Source organism: Rhinoderma darwinii, chromosome 2 (assembly GCF_050947455.1).
Source record: "Rhinoderma darwinii isolate aRhiDar2 chromosome 2, aRhiDar2.hap1, whole genome shotgun sequence".
Lineage (NCBI taxonomy): Eukaryota > Metazoa > Chordata > Amphibia > Anura > Rhinodermatidae > Rhinoderma > Rhinoderma darwinii.
Window position 1 is genome coordinate 1,002,091 of NC_134688.1, and position 20,605 is coordinate 1,022,695.

Genomic DNA, 20,605 nt, shown 5'->3' on the forward strand with positions numbered 1-20,605 from the left:
GGTAATTGTGCCTGTGCAGCTCCTCAGGAAAGGGTTAATCCTGCAGCACATTTGGAAAACACATTACTCTGGGGTCCACATCTAGAGGGGATGAAGGTGTATAAAGAGTTAATGTCCTCATTGCTGTTATGGGGGAGGGGTGTCATGTTATAGAGACCAAGCAGGAAGGGGTTATTTACAGGACGTTCATCTTCTATCCAGCAGGGAATGGGTTAACAACGCTTCATTTTTAATTATTTTTTATTTTCCTTCTGTCTTATGTGTAGGAAGAGGTTAATACTCATACTGCCATATCCATCCAGCAGTGAGGGGGTTAATCATGCTTCATGCTGCCAGATCCATCCAGTAGTGAGGGGTTTAACCATGCTTCATCCTGTCAGATCCATCCAGCAGTGAGGGGGTTAGTCACGCTGCCAGATCCATCCAGTAGTGAGAGGGTTAATCACGCTGCCAGATCCATCCAGTAGTGAGGGGGTTAATCACGCTGCCAGATCCATCCAGCAGTGAGGGGGTTAATCACGCTGCCAGATCCATCCAGCAGTGAGGGGGTTAATCACGCTGCCAGATCCATCCAGCAGTGAGGGGGTTAATCACGCTGCCAGATCCATCCAGCAGTGAGGGGGTTAATCACGCTGCCAGATCCATCCAGCAGTGAGGGGGTTAATCACGCTGCCCGATCTCAACAATAAATAAGACAAGAATCTTTCACTGGTGATTGAGTAACAGATTTGCTGCTCAAACACAAGAGCGACAACAACAGCGAAAAACGTACAACGTGTAACCCAGTGACGGTCTAAATATAACGCAGCTTCACTACTGCGCCTTCCCCTCTCCGCTCGCGCCTTCCCCTCTCTGCACGCGCCTTCCCCTCTCCTCTCGCGCCTTCCCCTCTCCTCTCGCGCCTTCCCCTCTCCTCTCGCGCCTTCCCCTCTCGCGCCTTCCCCTCTCTGCTCGCGCCTTCCCCTCTCTGCTCGCGCCTTCCCCTCTCTGCTCGCGCCTTCCCCTCTCTGCTCGCGCCTTCCCCTCTCCGCTCGCGCCTTCCCCTCTCCTCTCGCGCCTTCCCCTCTCCTCTCGCGCCTTCCCCTCTCCTCTCGCGCCTTCCCCTCTCCGCTCGCGCCTTCCCCTCTCCGCTCGCGCCTTCCCCTCTCCGCACGCGCCTTCCCCTCTCCGCTCGCGCCTTCCCCTCTCCGCTCGCGCCCTGCCCTCTCCTCTCGCGCCCTCCCCTCTCCGCTCGCGCCCTCCCCTCTCCGCTCGCGCCCTCCCCTCTCCTCTCGCGCCTTTACCTCTCCACTCGCGCCTCCCTCTCTCCACTCGGGTGGAGCTGGACCCTCTCCTTCCCCCTGACATGGGCTCGTGGTCGTCACTGACATTTCTGTATCTTCCAGGTAGAGAGTAACATGGAGCTGGTGGCCGAGGTCGCGGTGAAGGTTTGTAGGACTTTACATATGGCTGAATCCAGCGTCTGCCAACAAGCGGTGCAGCTCTTTAAGCGGGATGTGATCACTGCCTGGGTGATGTCGGTGCTGCGCCCCTCAGAGGTTTGTGGGCTTCTCCTGGGCACAGACTGTGGACACTGGGACATTGGCTCAAACTGGAATATTACCCTCCCCCCTGTGCCCAAACCCCCCGTCCACCCCCCTGTCCCACCCCAGCCGGGTTCTCCTGTCTCCCGAGTCTTGTTCCTCACAGACATTCACTGGGACCGCGGCTATTCTCCTGGGGCGCCCGCTACCTGCAAGGAGCCGCTGTGCTGCCGCAACCACTCGTCGTCAGGTGGTCTTCATCCCTCAGGATACTGGGGGGAGTACAGCACCTGTGACCTTCCTCTTCACACCATTGAGTCTCTCCTCCAACATGTGGCCACCAGTGGAGCGTATGAGCGGGTGTACTGGACGGGTGATATACCCGCTCACAACGTGTGGGAACAGACCCGGGCACAGCAGCTGGAAGCCCTCACAACGATTACTGGCCTCATTAGGAAATATCTGGGAGAGGTACCGGTGTACCCGGCTGTGGGGAACCATGAGAGTGCCCCCGTCAATGGCTTCCCACCCCCATCAGTGTATGGGAACCTGTCTAGCAACTGGCTCTACCACGCCATGGCACAGGAATGGGAAGGTTGGCTGCCGACTGCTGCACTGGAGACGCTCAGGTGAGACATGTCCTTCTATCTGCTCACAACTTCGTTACCTCCGTATATACACTATATATATATATATATATATATATGTGACGCTGCGGGATCTGTGCGTAGACGCTGCGGGATCTGTGCGTAGAAGCTGCGGGTTCTGTGCATAGAAGCTGCGGGATCTGTGCGGAGAAGCTGCGGGATCTGTGCGGAGAAGGTGCGGGATCTGTGCGGAGACGCTGCGGTATCTGTGTTTTTCAAGGATCGGCCCCTTGGTTCCAGTGAAGGGTTAATTCTTCAGCTCACGAGACATTCTGCAAAATTGTAGCCTCCAACTTTGTGGGAACAGTTTGGGGTTCGGTCTTTTCTGTTCCTCATGACGGCGAACCAGTGCACAAGATCCATAAAGACACGACTGGTTGGTTGGTCGGTTGGCTGGTTGGTGGGGCAGTTGGTTGGTGGGTCGGCTGGTTGGTGGGTCGGTTGGCTGGTTGGTGGGTCGGCTGGTTGGTTGGCTGGTTGGTCAGTTGGCTGGTTTGTTAGTCGGTTGGCTGGTTGGTGGGGCGGTTGGTTGGTTGTTTGGCTGGTTGGTGGGTCGCTTGGTTGGCTGGTTGGTGGGTCGGTTGGCTGGCTGGCTGGTTGTTCGGTTGGCTGGTTAGTTGGTGGGTCGGTTGGTTGGCTTATTGGTGGGTCGGTTGGTTGGTTGGTCAGTTGGCTGGTTAGTCGGTTGGCTGGTTGGTGGGGCGGTTGGTTGGTTGTTAGGCTGGTTGGTGGGTCGGTCGGTTGGTTGGTCGTCTGGCTGTTTGGTTGATTAGTCGGTTGGCTGGTTGGTTGTTAGGCTGGTTGGTGGGTCGGTTGGTTGATTGGCTGGTTGGTGGGTCGGTCGGTTGGTTGGCTGGCTGGTTGGTGGGTCGGTCGGTTGGTTGGCTGGCTGGTTGGCTGGTTGGTGGGTCAGTTGGTTGGTTGGTTGGTTGGTTAGTCGGTTGGTTGGTTGGTTGCTGTGTCGGTCAGTTGGTTGGCTGGCTGGTTGGTCTGTTGGCTGGCTGGTTGGTCGGTTGGCTGGCTGGTTGGTCGGTTGGCTGGCTGGTTGGTCGGTTGGCTGGTGGGTCAGTTGGTTGGCTGGCTGGTTGGTTGGTTGGCTGGTTGGTGGGGCGGTTGGTTGGTTAGTCGGTTGGTTGGCTGGTTGGTTGGTTGTTTGGCTGGTTGGTGGGTCGGTTGGTTGGTTGGCTGGTTGGTGGGTCGGTCGGTTGGTTGGCTGGCTGCTGGTTGGTCGGTTGGCTGGTTGGTTGGTTAGTCGGTTGGCTGGTTAGTGGGGCGATTGGTTGGATGTTAGGCTGGTTGGCTTGTTGGTGGGTCGGTTGGTTTTAAGGTTGGCTGGTTGGTTGGTTGTTTGGCTGGTTGGTGGGTCGGTTGGTTGTTTGGCTGGTTGGTGGGTCGGTTGGCTGGTTGGTGGGTCGGTTGGCTGGTTGGTTGGTTGGTCGGTCGGTTGGTCGGTCGGTTGGTTGGTCGGTTGGTTGGTCGGTTGGTTGGTTGTTTGGTTGGTCGTGTAAGAACTTGATTGGCCGCACAGGGTACTATCCTCAACCCCATCCAACACCTTTTATAATGAACTAGAATGGAGATTACGTGCCCGGCCCCTTCCCCCGACATCCGTTTCTGACCTCACAAATATTCTTGCGGATGAAGGGGCAAAAATTCCCACAGACCCCCAAATCTTGTAGAAAACCCCCAGGAGAGTGGAAGATGTTTTACTACAAGGGGGAGGACTCCAAATTAATGTCTCTGGATTTATAATGGGACATTATAAAAGCTCCAGGAGGTGAATATGGGGGTGAGGTGGTCACATACTTTCTTCCTGTAGTGTAATGTGGGGGGGCACATACTTCTCTCTGTAATGTAATACGGGGGGGGCACATACTTCTCTCTGTAGTGTAATGGGGGGGCACATACTTCTCCCTGTAGTGTAATGTTGAGGGGGCACATACTTCTCTCTGTAGTATAATGTGGGGGGGGGGGGGCACGTACTTTTCTGTCTGTAGTGTAATGTGAGGGGGGCACATACTTTTCTCTCTGTAGTGTAATGTGAGGGGGGGGGGCACATACTTTTCTCTCTGTAGTGTCTTGTCTGACCAGTAAGATCCTCCGTGTTTGGCTTTTACAGGACCGCCGGTTTTTATGCGGTGATGGTTGCGCCGGGCTTGCGCTTGGTATCTCTGAACATGAACTTTTGTTCTACGGAGAATTTCTGGCTGTTGATAAATTACACGGATCCCGCGGGGCAACTCCAGTGGTTGGTGAAGGTACTGCAGGAGGCTGAGAACAATCAGGAGAAGGTGAGGCTTCCGGAGGTCCCAGGACTCTCATAGATGGTTATAATGTCCATATTTATAGGACCTCCATATATTCTGCTAGATCTCCTGAGATGAGGGTTGTGGTGATAAGGTAGTGCTGTATATACATCTCCTGCAGCCCTAGACACAGAGACTCAACACCCCCACGTTCAGCAGTTGTGCCCCACTTTTACTAGAACCCACTTATCAATTCTACAAACCAGAAATTGAAGCTGACGATCTTGTTGTGGCCATTCCATGATGTCACAACTGCCAACCACTCTAGAAGAATATAAATGCTGCACACTGTGCCGATCCAACTTCTGTACATTGCCCATATACTATATAATACAGCAGAAAAGTGCCCACATAATAGTGTCATAGAGTGCCCACATAATAGTGTCATAGAGTGCCCACATAATAGTGTCATAGAGTGCCCACATAATAGTGTCATAGAGTGCCCACATAATAATGTCATACAGTGCCCACATGATAGTGTCATACAGTGCCCACATAGCATCATACAGTGCCCAAATACTGATGTCATACAGTAATCACATAATAATGTCATACTGTGCCCACATAATAGTGTCATACCATGCCCACATAATAGTGTCATAGAGTGCCCACATAATAGTGTCATACAGTGCCCACAGTTCTGATCACATGTAATTATATTATATATCAGTGATGTCAGTAACAGGGAGCGGGGCTGTGACAACCTCTCACACATGATATACAGGCTGGTTGTCAGTAGTAATAGATGAATAGCTGTTACTGTATATAAGATGTGTGGATCTCATGTCTGACTACAATGTAATTATATTATATATCAGTGATGTCAGTAACAGGGAGCGGAGCTGTGACAACCTCTCACACATGATATACAGGCTGGTTGTCAGTAGTAATAGATGAATAGCTATTACTGTATATAAGATGTGTGGATCTCATGTCTGATCACAGTGTAATTATATTATATATCAGTGATGTCAGTAACAGGGGGCGGGGCTGTGACAACCTCTCACACATGATATACAGGCTGGTGGTCAGTAGTAATAGATGAATAGCTGTTACTGTATATAAGATGTGTGGATCTCATGTCTGATCACAGTGTAATTATATTATATATCAGTGATGTCAGTAACAGGGGGCGGAGCTGTGACAACCTCTCACACATGATATACAGGCTGGTTGTCAGTAGTAATAGATGAATAGCTGTGACTGTATATAAGATGTGTGGATCTCATGTCTGATCACAGTGTAATTATATTATATATCAGTGATGTCAGTAACAGGGGGCGGGGCTGTGACAACCTCTCACACATGATGTACAGGCTGGTTGTCAGTAGTAATAGATGAATAGCTGTTACTGTATATAAGATGTGTGGATCTCATGTCTGATCACAGTGTAATTATATTATATATCAGTGATGTCAGTAACAGGGGCGGGGCTGTGACAACCTCTCACACATGGTATACAGGCTGGTGGTCAGTAGTAATAGATGAATAGCTGTTACTGTATATAAGATGTGTGGATCTCATGTCTGATCACAGTGTAATTATATTATATATCAGTGATGTCAGTAACAGGGGGCAGGGCTGTGACAACCTCTCACACATGATATACAGGCTGGTTGTCAGTAGTAATAGATGAATAGCTGTTACTGTATATAAGATGTGTGGATCTCATGTCTGATCACAGTGTAATTATATTATATATCAGTGATGTCAGTAACAGGGGGCGGGGCTGTGACAACCTCTCACACATGATATACAGGCTGGTTGTCAGTAGTAATAGATGAATAGCTGTTACTGTATATAAGATATGGATCTCATGTCTGATCACAATGTAATTATATTATATATCAGTGATGTCAGTAACAGAGGGCGGGGCTGTGACAACCTCTCACACATGATATACAGGCAGGTTGTCAGTAGTAATAGATGAATAGCTGTTACTGTATATAAGATGTGTGGATCTCATGTCTGATCACAGTGTAATTATATTATATATCAGTGATGTCAGTAACAGGGGGCGGGGCTGTGACAACCTCTCACACATGATGTACAGGCTGGTTGTCAGTAGTTATAGATGAATAGCTGTTACTGTATATAAGATGTGTGGATCTCATTTCTGATCGCAGTGTAATTATATTATATATCAGTGATGTCAGTAACAGGGGGCGGAGCTGTGACAACCTCTCACACATGATATACAGGCTGGTTGTCAGTAGTAATAGATGAATAGCTGTGACTGTATATAAGATGTGTGGATCTCATGTCTGATCACATGTAATTATATTATATATCAGTGATGTCAGTAACAGGGGGCGGGGCTGTGACAACCTCTCACACATGGTATACAGGCTGGTTGTCAGTAGTAATAGATGAATAGCTGTTACTGTATATAAGATGTGTGGATCTCATGTCTGATCACATGTAATTATATTATATATCAGTGATGTCAGTAACAGGGGGCGGGGCTGTGACAACCTCTCACACATGATATACAGGCTGGTTGTCAGTAGTAATAGATGAATAGCTGTTACTGTATATAAGATGTGTGGATCTCATGTCTGATCACAGTGTAATTATATTATATATCAGTGATGTCAGTAACAGGGGGCGGGGCTGTGACAACCTCTCACACATGATATACAGGCTGGTTGTCAGTAGTAATAGATGAATAGCTGTTACTGTATATAAGATGTGTGGATCTCAGGTCTAATCACAATGTAATTATATTATATATCAGGGATGTCAGTAACAGGGGGCGTGGCTGTGACAACCTCTCACACATGATATACAGGCTGGTTGTCAGTAGTAATAGATGAATAGCTGTTACTGTATATAAGATGTGTGGATCTCATGTCTGATCACAGTGTAATTATATTATATATCAGTGATGTCAGTAACAGGGGGCGGGGCTGTGACAACCTCTCACACATGATATACAGGCAGGTTGTCAGTAGTAATAGATGAATAGCTGTTACTGTATATAAGATGTGTGATCTCATGTCTGATCACAATGTAATTATATTATATATCAGTGATGTCAGTAACAGGGGGCGGGGCTGTGACAACCTCTCACACATGATATACAGGCTGGTTGTCAGTAGTAATAGATGAATAGCTGTTACTGTATATAAGATGTGTGGATCTCATGTCTGATCACAGTGTAATTATATTATATATCAGACATGAGATCCACACATCTTATATACAGTAACTGCTATTCATCTATTACTACTGACAACCAGCCTGTATATCATGTGTGAGAGGTTGTCACAGCCCCGCCCCCTGTTACTGACATCACTGATATATAATATTATTACACTGTGATCAGACATGAGATCCACACATCTTATATACAGTCACAGCTATTCATCTATTACTACTGACAACCAGCCTGTATATCATGTGTGAGAGGTTGTCACAGCCCCGCCCCCTGTTACTGACATCACTGATATATAATATTATTACACTGTGATCAGACATGAGATCCACACATCTTATATACAGTCACAGCTATTCATCTATTACTACTGACAACCAGCCTGTATATCATGTGTGAGAAGTTGTCACAGCCCCGCCCATGTTACTGACATCACTGATATATAATATAATTACACTGTGATCAGACATGAGATCCACACATCTTATATACAGTAACAGCTATTCATCTATTACTACTGACAACCAGCCTGTATATCATGTGTGAGAGGTTGTCACAGCCCCGCCCCCTGTTAGTGACATCACTGATATATAATATAATTACACTGTGATCAGACATGAGATCCTCACATCTTATATACAGTCACAGCTATTCATCTATTACTACTGACAACCAGCCTGTATATCATGTGTGAGAGGTTGTCACAGCCCCGCCCCCTGTTACTGACATCACTGATATATAATATAATTACATTGAGATCAGACATGAGATCCACACATCTTATATACAGTAACAGCTATTCATCTATTACTACTGACAACCAGCCTGTATATCATGTGTGAGAGGTTGTCACAGCCCCGCCCCCTGTTACTGACATCACTGATATATAATATAATTACACTGTGATCAGACATGAGATCCACACATCTTATATACAGTCACAGCTATTCATCTATTACTACTGACAACCAGCCTGTATATCATGTGTGAGAGGTTGTCACAGCCCCGCCCCCTGTTACTGACATCACTGATATATAATATAATTACATTGTGATCAGACATGAGATCCACACATCTTATATACAGTCACAGCTATTCATCTATTACTACTGACAACCAGCCTGTATATCATGTGTGAGAGGTTGTCACAGCCCCGCCCCCTGTTACTGACATCACTGATATATAATATAATTACACTGTGATCAGACATGAGATCCACACATCTTATATACAGTAACAGCTATTCATCTATTACTACTGACAACCAGCCTGTATATCATATGTGAGAGGTTGTCACAGCCCCGCCCCCTGTTACTGACATCACTGATATATAATATAATTACATTGTGATCAGACATGAGATCCACACATCTTATATACAGTAACAGCTATTCATCTTTCACTACTGACAACCAGCCTGTATATCATGTGTGAGAGGTTGTCACAGCCCCGCCCCCTGTTACTGACATCACTGATATATAATATAATTACATGTGATCAGACATGAGATCCACACATCTTATATACAGTCACATCTATTCATCTATTACTACTGACAACCAGCCTGTATACCATGTGTGAGAGGTTGTCACAGCTCCGCCCCCTGTTACTGACATCACTGATATATAATATAATTACATTGTGATCAGACATGAGATCCACACATCTTATATACAGTCACAGCTATTCATCTATTACTACTGACAACCAGCCTGTATACCATGTGTGAGAGGTTGTCACAGCCCCGCCCCCTGTTACTGACATCACTGATATATAATATAATTACACTGATCAGACATGAGATCCACACATCTTATATACAGTAACAGCTATTCATCTATTACTACTGACAACCAGCCTGTATATCATGTGTGAGAGGTTGTCACAGCCCCGCCCCCTGTTACTGACATCACTGATATATAATATAATTACACTGTGATCAGACATGAGATCCACACATCTTATATACAGTCACAGCTATTCATCTATTACTACTGACAACCAGCCTGTATATCATGTGTGAGAGGTTGTCACAGCCACGCCCCCTGTTACTGACATCACTGATATATAATATAATTACATGTGATCAGACATGAGATCCACACATCTTATATACAGTGACAGCTATTCATCTATTACTACTGACAACCAGCCTGTATATCATGTGTGAGAGGTTGTCACAGCCCCGCCCCCTGTTACTGACATCACTGATATATAATATAATTACACTGTGATCAGACATGAGATCCACACATCTTATATACAGTCACAGCTATTCATCTATTACTACTGACAACCAGCCTGTATACCATGTGTGAGAGGTTGTCACAGCCCCGCCCCCTGTTACTGACATCACTGATATATAATATAATTACACTGATCAGACATGAGATCCACACATCTTATATACAGTAACAGCTATTCATCTATTACTACTGACAACCAGCCTGTATATCATGTGTGAGAGGTTGTCACAGCCCCGCCCCCTGTTACTGACATCACTGATATATAATATAATTACACTGTGATCAGACATGAGATCCACACATCTTATATACAGTCACAGCTATTCATCTATTACTACTGACAACCAGCCTGTATATCATGTGTGAGAGGTTGTCACAGCCACGCCCCCTGTTACTGACATCACTGATATATAATATAATTACATGTGATCAGACATGAGATCCACACATCTTATATACAGTGACAGCTATTCATCTATTACTACTGACAACCAGCCTGTATATCATGTGTGAGAGGTTGTCACAGCCCCGCCCCCTGTTACTGACATCACTGATATATAATATAATTACACTGTGATCAGACATGAGATCCACACATCTTATATACAGTAACAGCTATTCATCTATCACTACTGACAACCAGCCTGTATATCATGTGTGAGAGGTTGTCACAGCCCCGCCCCCTGTTACTGACATCACTGATATATAATATAATTACACTGTGATCAGACATGAGATCCACACATCTTATATACAGTCACAGCTATTCATCTATTACTACTGACAACCAGCCTGTATATCATGTGTGAGAGGTTGTCACAGCCACGCCCCCTGTTACTGACATCACTGATATATAATATAATTACATGTGATCAGACATGAGATCCACACATCTTATATACAGTGACAGCTATTCATCTATTACTACTGACAACCAGCCTGTATATCATGTGTGAGAGGTTGTCACAGCCCCGCCCCCTGTTACTGACATCACTGATATATAATATAATTACACTGTGATCAGACATGAGATCCACACATCTTATATACAGTAACAGCTATTCATCTATCACTACTGACAACCAGCCTGTATATCATGTGTGAGAGGTTGTCACAGCCCCGCCCCCTGTTACTGACATCACTGATATATAATATAATTACACTGTGATCAGACATGTATACCCTCTATGATCTTCCTATCACTAGACTGCTCCTGCTTATCCTTTTGATTCTGATGATTATTGATGATCTGATTGATATTTGTTTATTATCAGATGTCACTTTGTAATGTTGGGTTTCTCTGATGCATTGTGCGTGAGTGTCAGCTCTGTGGGTGACATTATGGACTTCTTTTTCTCTTGGTTATTATCAGGTTCACATCATTGGTCACATTCCCCCTGGGATCTGCCTGAAGAGCTGGAGCTGGAATTATTACCGGATTGTGAACAGGTTGGTATCTCAATTTTCTAAAGTTTAATCCCCAGTTGAGTCACGTATCACGGAGTCACAGTGCAGGACGCAGGTGTAGGGACGGGGGTGTAGTGACGCGGGTGTAGGGATGCGGGTGTAGGGACGCGGGTGTAGGGACGTGGTTTTAGGACGTGGTGTTAGGACAAGGGGGTAGTGACGTGGTGTTAGGACGGGTGTTAGGCCGTGGTTTGGGGATGGCGGTATAGGGACTGGGGTTTAGGGACTGGGGTTTGGGGACTGGGGTGTATGGATGTGGTGTAGCGACGTGCTGCAAGGACGGGGGTGTTGGGATGGGGGTGTAGGGACAAGGTGTTAGGAGGTGGTGTAAGGACGTGGCATTAGGATGTGGTGTGAGGACGTGGTGTGAGGATGGGGGTGTTAGGACGGTGGTGTAGGGACGTGGAGTTAGGACGGGTGTTAGGCTGTGGTGTTAGGACGTGGTGTAAGGATAGGGGTGTAGGGACATGATCTAAGGACGGTGGCGTAGGGACGGTGGCGTAGGGACGTGGTGTTAGGACGTGGCGTAAGGACAAGGTGTGAGGACGGGGGTGTAGGGTTGTGATGTTAGAACGGGGTGTGAGGACGGCGGTGTGAGGACGGGGGTGTGAGGACGTGGTGTAGGGACGGGAATTTTGGGACGGGGGTGTAGGGACATGGTGTATGACCGGGGGTGTTGGGACGGGGGTGTTGGGACGGGGGGTGTAGGAACGGGGATGTAGGGACAGGGATGTAGGGACGGGGGTGTGAGGACGGGGTGTGAGGACGGGGGTGTGAGGACGTGGCGTAAGGACGTGGTGTAAGGACCGGTTGCGCAGCGCTTCTTGTAAATCGTCATATCTTTTCGTTTCTGCTCCGCGCTCTCCTTTGCTTTTCTCATAATGATTTCATGCGCTCCCCGGCGACCTCAGCTGCGGGATCTCAGCTCCGGAGGAAGGAAACGTTTAGGAATCTTTTCCACCCGCACTCAATGTTATAGCAGACAAGTGAGGAGGAGGTGAGCGTGATACCTGCCTAGGGTGTCGCGCCGTGACGTGAGGGGGAGGGGAACATTCTGTATTTACAGATGATAGGAGGGTTTTACAATTTATTCTAATTATTAGTAGCGCTGATTCTGTAATACACCGACCAACCGGCTCTATCAGTCCTAGAGACACAGAGGGCAGATAACAGAGAGTGGTAGGTGGAGAGGGAGGGGCATAACTTCTCCTTGCCCCGCCCCTGCTTTCCTCTGTGGGTCCCATATGATGTGACTCCTCGAGGGCTCCCTCTGGTGGTGGGCTGTATTACTGGGGTTTTTCAAGGGTCTTCTATGCACCACACATGTCCATGTCTTCTATTGCAGCTCATCCCTAGTGACTACAGCTGAACTGCAATACCAGACAAAGCCTTTAGACAGGAGTGGTGCTGTTTCTAGAAAAAAATAGCATACGCTTTTTCTTAATTCTAGCCAACCCCTTTAAGCATTTTTGTCCCCCAGTAACCCCTTCTTCTCCTCATCTTGTCCCTAGGTATGAGAGCACCATTGCTGCACAGTTCTTCGGTCACACGCACCTGGATGAGTTTGAGATCTTCTATGATGAGGAGACGTTATCCCGCCCGCTGTCTGTGGCCTTTATCGCCCCCAGTGTCACCACCTTCATCAACCTGAACCCAGGTAACCAGACAGATCAGAGCTACACCCCGGCCACCAGACAGATCAGAGCTACACCCCGGCCACCAGACAGATCAGAGCTACACCCCGGTCACCAGATAGATCAGAGCTACACCCCGGCCACCAGACAGATCAGAGCTACACCCCGGCCACCAGACAGATCAGAGCTACACCCCGGCCACCAGACAGATCAGAGCTACACCCCGGCCACCAGACAGATCAGAGCTACACCCCGGTCACCAGATAGATCAGAGCTACACCCCGGCCACCAGACAGATCAGAGCTACACCCCGGCCACCAGACAGATCAGAGCTACACCCCGGCCACCAGACAGATCAGAGCTACACCCCGGCCACCAGACAGATCAGAGCTACACCCCGGCCACCAGACAGATCAGAGCTACACCCCGGCCATCAGACAGATCAGAGCTACACCCAGGCCACCAGACAGATCAGAGCTACACCCTGGCCACCAGACCGATCAGAGCTACACCCCGGTCACCAGACAGATCAGAGCTACACCCCGGCCACCAGACAGATCAGAGCTACACCCCGGCCACCAGACAGATCAGAGCTACACCCCGGCCACCAGACAGATCAGAGCTACACCCCGGCCATCAGACAGATCAGAGCTACACCCCGGCCATCAGACAGATCAGAGCTACACCCCGGCCACCAGACAGATCAGAGCTACACCCTGGCCACCAGACCGATCAGAGCTACACCCCGGCCACCAGACAGATCAGAGCTACACCCCGGCCACCAGACAGATCAGAGCTACACCCCGGTCACCAGACAGATCAGAGCTACACCCCGGCCACCAGACAGATCAGAGCTACACCCCGGCCACCAGACAGATCAGAGCTACACCCCGGTCACCAGACAGATCAGAGCTACACCCCGGTCACCAGACAGATCAGAGCTACACCCCGGCCACAAGACAGATCAGAGCTACACCCCGGCCACCAGACAGATCAGAGCTACACCCCGGCCACCAGACAGATCAGAGCTACACCCCGGCCACCAGACAGATCAGAGCTACACCCCGGCCACCAGACAGATCAGATCTACACCCCGGCCACCAGACAGATCAGAGCTACACCCCGGTCACCAGACAGGTCAGAGCTACACCCCGGCCACCAGACAGATCAGATCTACACCGCGGTCACCAGACAGATCAGATCTACACCCCGGCCACCAGACAGATCAGAGCTACACCCCGGCCACCAGACAGATCAGAGCTACACCCCAGCCACCAGACAGATCAGAGCTACACCCCGGCCACAAGACAGATCAGAGCTACACCCCGGCCACCAGACAGATCAGAGCTACACCCCGGCCACCAGACAGATCAGAGCTACACCCCGGCCACCAGACAGGTCAGAGCTACACCCCGGCCACCAGACAGATCAGAGCTACACCCCGGTCACCAGACAGATCAGAGCTACACCCAAGCCACCAGACAGATCAGAGCTACACCCCGGCCATCACTGGTACTGACCCTCTGGAGAGTCATTTCTAAACTGTAGGTTTCATGTTCCTCCCCACAACGCGTTACGTCCCCTTCTGCCCGCCACCTTCCTCACAACCATCGAGGGAGCGCGGGTCACCGCCCGGTAACAGAAGTCGTCCTCGTCCGTCAAGGTGTTGATTACGTTGGTCTTTCTCTCTGGTGATGACCAATATGGCCGCCATGAGGTTTTCCTGCAGTCTACCGAGACACCCGAGTCTCCGCCCGGCCTCGTTACGCAGCAGTAGGGGTTTATGTGCGACATTGCTGTTCGGACACATGAGATTGGCAGCCAGATGAGATGTCACCAAGTCTTCCCAGAGACCGATGTAAATTAGAATATTTCCCGGCGGAAGAGAAGAAGAAATTTACTGGTTGTTACAATAATGAAGGACGTGGAGGACGAGTCAGTGTAAGGAAATACGACCGTAATTGGGTCACGGGTGGCATTGTGGGCAGACGACGTGTGGTCTTCTAATGTTGTGTGTGATGTGTACCACGGAAAAGTAACCCCAGAACTGGAGATCAAGAAAAGGGTCCTGTACCCTGGAAATACCCATATGTATCAAGGTGACACCCCTACAATGTAGAAGTCCTGGTGATCCCTACAGCTAGACCTGTTCCTGTATAGTACAATGTAGATGTCTTGGTGATCCCTACAGCTAGACCTGTTCCTGTATAGTACAATGTAGAAGTCCTGGTGATCCCTACAGCTAGACCTGTTCCTGCATAGTACAATGTAGAAGTCCTGGTGATCCCTACAGCTAGACATGTTCCTGCATAGTACAATGTAGAAGTCCCGGTGATCCCTACAGCTAGACCTGATCCTGCATAGTACAGTGTAGAAGTCCTGGTGATCCCTACAGCTAGACCTGTTCCTGCATAGTACAATGTAGAAGTCCCGGTGATCCCTAAAGCTAGACCTGTTCCTGCATAGTACAGTGTAGAAGTCCTGGTGATCCCTACAGCTAGACCTGTTCCTGCATATTACAATGTAGAAGTCCTGGTGATCCCTACAGCTAGACCTGTTCCTGTATAGTATAATGTAGAAGTCCTGGTGATCCCTACAGCTAGACCTGTTCCTGCATAGTATAATGTAGAAGTCCTGGTGATCCCTACAGCTAGACCTGTTCCTGCATAGTACAATGTAGAAGTCCCGGTGATCCCTACAGCTAGACCTGTTCCTGCATAGTACAATGTTGAAGTCCCGGTGATCCCTACAGCTAGACCTGTTCCTGCATAGTACAATGTAGAAGTCCTGGTGATCCCTACAGCTAGACCTGTTCCTGTATAGTACAATGTAGAAGTCCTGGTGATCCCTACAGCTAGACCTGTTCCTGTATAGTACAATGTAGAAGTCCCGGTGATCCCTACAGCTAGACCTGTTCCTGCGTAGTACAATGTAGAAGTCCCGTTGATCCCTACAGCTATACCTGTTCCTGCATAGTACAATGTAGAAGTCCCGGTGATCCCTACATCTAGACTTGTTCCTGTATAGTACAATGTAGAAGTCCCGGTGATCCCAACAGCTAGACCTGTTCCTGTATAGTACAATGTAGAAGTCCCGGTGATCCCTACAGCTAGACCTGTTCCAGCATAGTATTATGGCCATAGTGGACTGCTCCCTTTCTTTTTGATAACGACTGAATAAATCTAATGCGGCAGCAGACCTCACTTTACAAACACATCCTATTACACTTTTCCACTGATATTTGCTCCGCTCGTTTGTATCAAGTGAAGGCAACAACAATCGGCTGAAGATGGTCTAAATCCAACTAGTGGCCAATCCATTATCTCTATGGTGCGGCCAGGTTGTGTCCACCATCTCTATAGTTTGGCCAGGTTGTGTCCACCATCTCTATAGTGCGGCCAGGTTGTGTCCACCATCTCTATAGTTTGGCCAGGTTGTGTCCACCATCTCTATAGTGCGGCCAGGTTGTGTCCACCATCTCTATAGTGCGGCCAGGTTGTGTCCACCATCTCCATAGTGCGGCCAGGTTGTGTCCACCATCTCTATAGTGCGGCCAGGTTGTGTCCACGATCTCTATAGTGCGGCCAGGTTGTGTCCACCATCTCTATAGTGCGGCCAGGTTGTGTCCACCATCTCTATGGTGCGGCCAGGTTGTGTCCACCATCTCTATGGTGCGGCCAGGTTGTGTCCACCATCTCTATGGTGCGGCCAGGTTGTGTCCACCATCTCTAGTGTGCGGCCAGGTTGTGTCCACCATCTCTATAGTGCGGCCAGGTTGTGTCCACCATCTCTATAGTGCGGCCAGGTTGTGTCCACCATCTCTAGTGTGCGGCCAGGTTGTGTCCACCATCTCTAGTGTGCGGCCAGGTTGTGTCCACCATCTCTAGTGTGCGGCCAGGTTGTGTCCACCATCTCTAATGTGCTGCCAGGTTGTGTCCACCATCTCTAGTGTGCGGCTAGGTTGTGTCCACCATGTCTTCTCTACTTGATGTGTGTTTTGTGGAGGACTTCATACATGTTTTCTTCTTCTCCAGGCTTCCGTGTGTACCAGGTAGATGGCGAGTACCCCGACAGCTCCCATGTGGTGTTAGACCACGAGACATATATTCTGAATCTGACTGAAGCCAACAAGAGGCCAAACGAGGTTCCGCGCTGGAGCCTCCTGTACAGCGCCCTCAACACCTACGCCATGAAATCTGCTTATCCGGCTGACTGGGAGGACCTGGTGCAGAGATTCCTCCGGGATGATCGGCTTTTCCAGACCTTCTGGTTTCTCCACCACAAGGGACATGTAGGGGAGGTCTGCCAGGAGTCCTGTAAGACCAATGTTCTGTGTGCCCTGCGGACTGGGAGGTCCAATGACCTTCGGCTGTGTAAAGATCTGGACCTCAGTGGAAAACCAGCCCAGAAAAGGAAGTCTCTTTGCTGAAGAGTCGCCCGCCCTTTATGATGGAGACCTGATGAATCCCCCAGAAGTGTCCGCAGACTCCACACAAAGTCAGAGCCTCCGCTCCACGGTGGAAATATCACTCAGAACAACAGACAAATTCTCGAGATGAAATGAGATTAATGAGAAATATTAATTTATTGTCCTTAGAAATGTTTCTGAAATCTTCATAATAATCTCTGGACAGAACGGACCCGTAGGAATGAGAGGAGGCCGAGGCTGAGACAAGGCCGGAGGTCCCGAGGACACAGCCCGGCATCTCAGGAGGCCTCATGGACACCCGCTGTAACCTGGGTGGACAGATCAGTCCGAGCTCTTGATTATTTGCACATTTCTTATCGGTGATTGAGTCTCACGGTGGACGGTCCCCCCCACACAACATATCATGTGTGACCCGAGGAGCCGGACACCCGGGACCCACAACAGTTTACAGGTCCTCGAGGGGTGAACCTATCACACACCATGCTTAAAGGGATAAAACACTCTACCTCCCTGTATAGCAGCAAATACCACCCCAGCCCAATCCACCACCTACCCCAGTATAGACACCAGTGCTCCCCCTCCCCCACCTCAATCATCGCACACACAGCAAAATCTGCCTCAAAATCATGGAGGTCACAATGATCCCATCTCCACAAATCATCATCATCTTCATCATCATCATCATCATCAATATCATCATCAATATCATCATCATCATCATCATCATCAATATCATCTCCACAAATCATCATCATCTTCATCATCAATATCATCATCATCATCAATATCATAATCATCCATCATTATTATTATCATCAATATCATCCTCATCATCATCATCTTCATCATCAATATCATCATCATCATCATCATCTTCATCATCAATATCATCATCATTATTATTATTATTATTATTATTATCTGTAATATTGTAAATGAATAATAAAAGGACTGCCTGGACTGGTGGAGAATCTGCCGTGCTGGACCTGAGATGTTACTAATCCTGCGGCTGTGATATGAAGTGCGAGCCAATAAAGATTGTACAATCCGATTGTCTGCAATAAATGAATATCTCCAACAATAAAACATCTCTGTGTGTAACAAACACTCTCATCCTGGAAAATATTTCATCATGACTTTTACCTGAATTCTGTGTGTGGCGTGTCCCTGTCCCCTCGTGTCCCAGCACATCCCCAGACCCCCCCCCCCCCCCCCCGTAGGTGTAACTCTTTCATTTTATAGAAAAGTACAAAACATAAACTGAAAACAAATCCATAAGAAATCCATCTCTGTATATAAGAGAAACGATGCCAGACCCGGCCACATACACCCCACCCTTATATACTTACACCTACACCCCACCCATATATACTTACACCTACACCTCACCCTTATATACTTACACCTACACCCCACCCTTATATACTTACACCTACACCTCACCCATATATACTTACACCTACACCTCACCCTTATATACTTACACCTACACCCCACCCATATATACTTACACCTGCACCTCACCCTTATATACTTACACCTACACCCCACCCATATATACTTACACCTACACCTCACCCATATATACTTACACCTACACCTCACCCTTATATACTTACACCTACACCCCACCCTTATATACTTACACCTACACCCCACCCATATATACTTACACCTACACCTCACCCTTATATACTTACACCTACACCCCACCCATATATACTTACACCTGCACCTCACCCTTATATACTTACACCTACACCCCACCCATATATACTTACACCTACACCCCACCCATATATACTTACACCTACACCCCACCCATATATACTTACACCTGCACCTCACCCTTATATACTTACACCTACACCCCACCCTTATATACTTACACCTGCACCTCACCCATATATACTTACACCTACACCCCACCCATATATACTTACACCTACACCCCACCCTTATATACTTACACCTACACCCCACCCATATATACTTACACCTACACCCCACCCTTATATACTTACACCTACACCCACCCTTATATACTTACACCTACACCCCACCCTTATATACTTACACCTACACCCCACCCTTATATACTTACACCTACACCTCATCCTTATATACTTACACCTACACCCCACCCATATATACTTACACCTACACCACACCCTTATATACTTACACCTACACCCCACCCTTATATACTTACACCTACACCCCACCCTTATATACTTACACCTACACCTCACCCTTATATACCTACACCACACCCTTATATACTTACACCTACACCCCACCCTTATATACTTACACCTACACCCCACCCTTATATACTTACACCTACACCTCACCCTTATATACTTACACCTACACCCCACCCTTATATACTTACACCTACACCCCACCCTTATATACTTACACCTACACCCCACCCTTATATACTTACACCTACACCCCACCCTTATATACTTACACCTACACCTCACCCTTATATGCTTACACCTACACCTCACCCTTATATGCTTACACCTACACCTCACTCTTATATACTTACACCTACACCCCACCCTTATATACTTACACCTACACCCCACCCTTATATACTTACACCTACACCTCACCCTTATATACTTACACCTACACCTACACCTACACCTCACCCTTATATACTTACACCTACACCCCACCCTTATATACTTACACCTACACCCCACCCTTATATACTTACACCTACACCCCACCCTTATATACTTACACCTACACCTCACCCTTATATACTTACATCTACACCTCACCCTTATATACTTACACCTACACCTCACCCTTATATACTTACACCTACACCTCACCCTTATATACTTACACCTACACCCCACCCTTATATACTTACACCTACACCCACCCTTATATACTTACATCTACACCCCACCCTTATATGCTTACACCTACACCTCACCCTTATATGCTTACACCTACACCCCACCCTTATATACTTACACCTACACCCCACCCTTATATACTTACACCTACACCTCACCCTTATATACTTACACCTACACCTACACCTCACCCTTATATACTTACACCTACACCCCACCCTTATATACTTACACCTACACCCCACCCTTATATACTTACACCTACACCCCACCCTTATATACTTACACCTACACCTCACCCTTATATACTTACA

At 48.0% G+C, this 20,605-nt stretch overlaps 1 protein-coding gene across 1 annotated transcript; it reads left to right on the forward strand.

Moving 5' to 3' along the window:
* The first annotated feature begins 1,257 nt into the window (after positions 1-1,257).
* Positions 1,258-18,514, forward strand: SMPD1 (sphingomyelin phosphodiesterase 1). The gene is made up of 5 exons (XM_075851270.1): positions 1,258-2,152; positions 4,290-4,461; positions 11,252-11,328; positions 12,858-13,003; positions 17,015-18,514. The coding sequence occupies exons 1-5, from the start codon at positions 1,398-1,400 to the stop codon at positions 17,407-17,409; spliced, it is 1,545 nt and encodes a 514-aa protein (XP_075707385.1). The 5' UTR covers positions 1,258-1,397; the 3' UTR covers positions 17,410-18,514.
* The last annotated feature ends 2,091 nt before the right edge of the window (positions 18,515-20,605 follow it).

Excerpts from the sequence above, each read along its gene's own strand:
- SMPD1 (XM_075851270.1), top strand. The coding sequence starts at position 1,398 with ATGGAGCTGGTGGCCGAGGTCGCGGTGAAGGTTTGTAGGACTTTACAT. Across the intron at positions 2,153-4,289 it reads GCTGCACTGGAGACGCTCAG|GACCGCCGGTTTTTATGCGG; the intron begins GTGAGACATGTC and ends TGGCTTTTACAG. Across the intron at positions 4,462-11,251 it reads CTGAGAACAATCAGGAGAAG|GTTCACATCATTGGTCACAT; the intron begins GTGAGGCTTCCG and ends GGTTATTATCAG.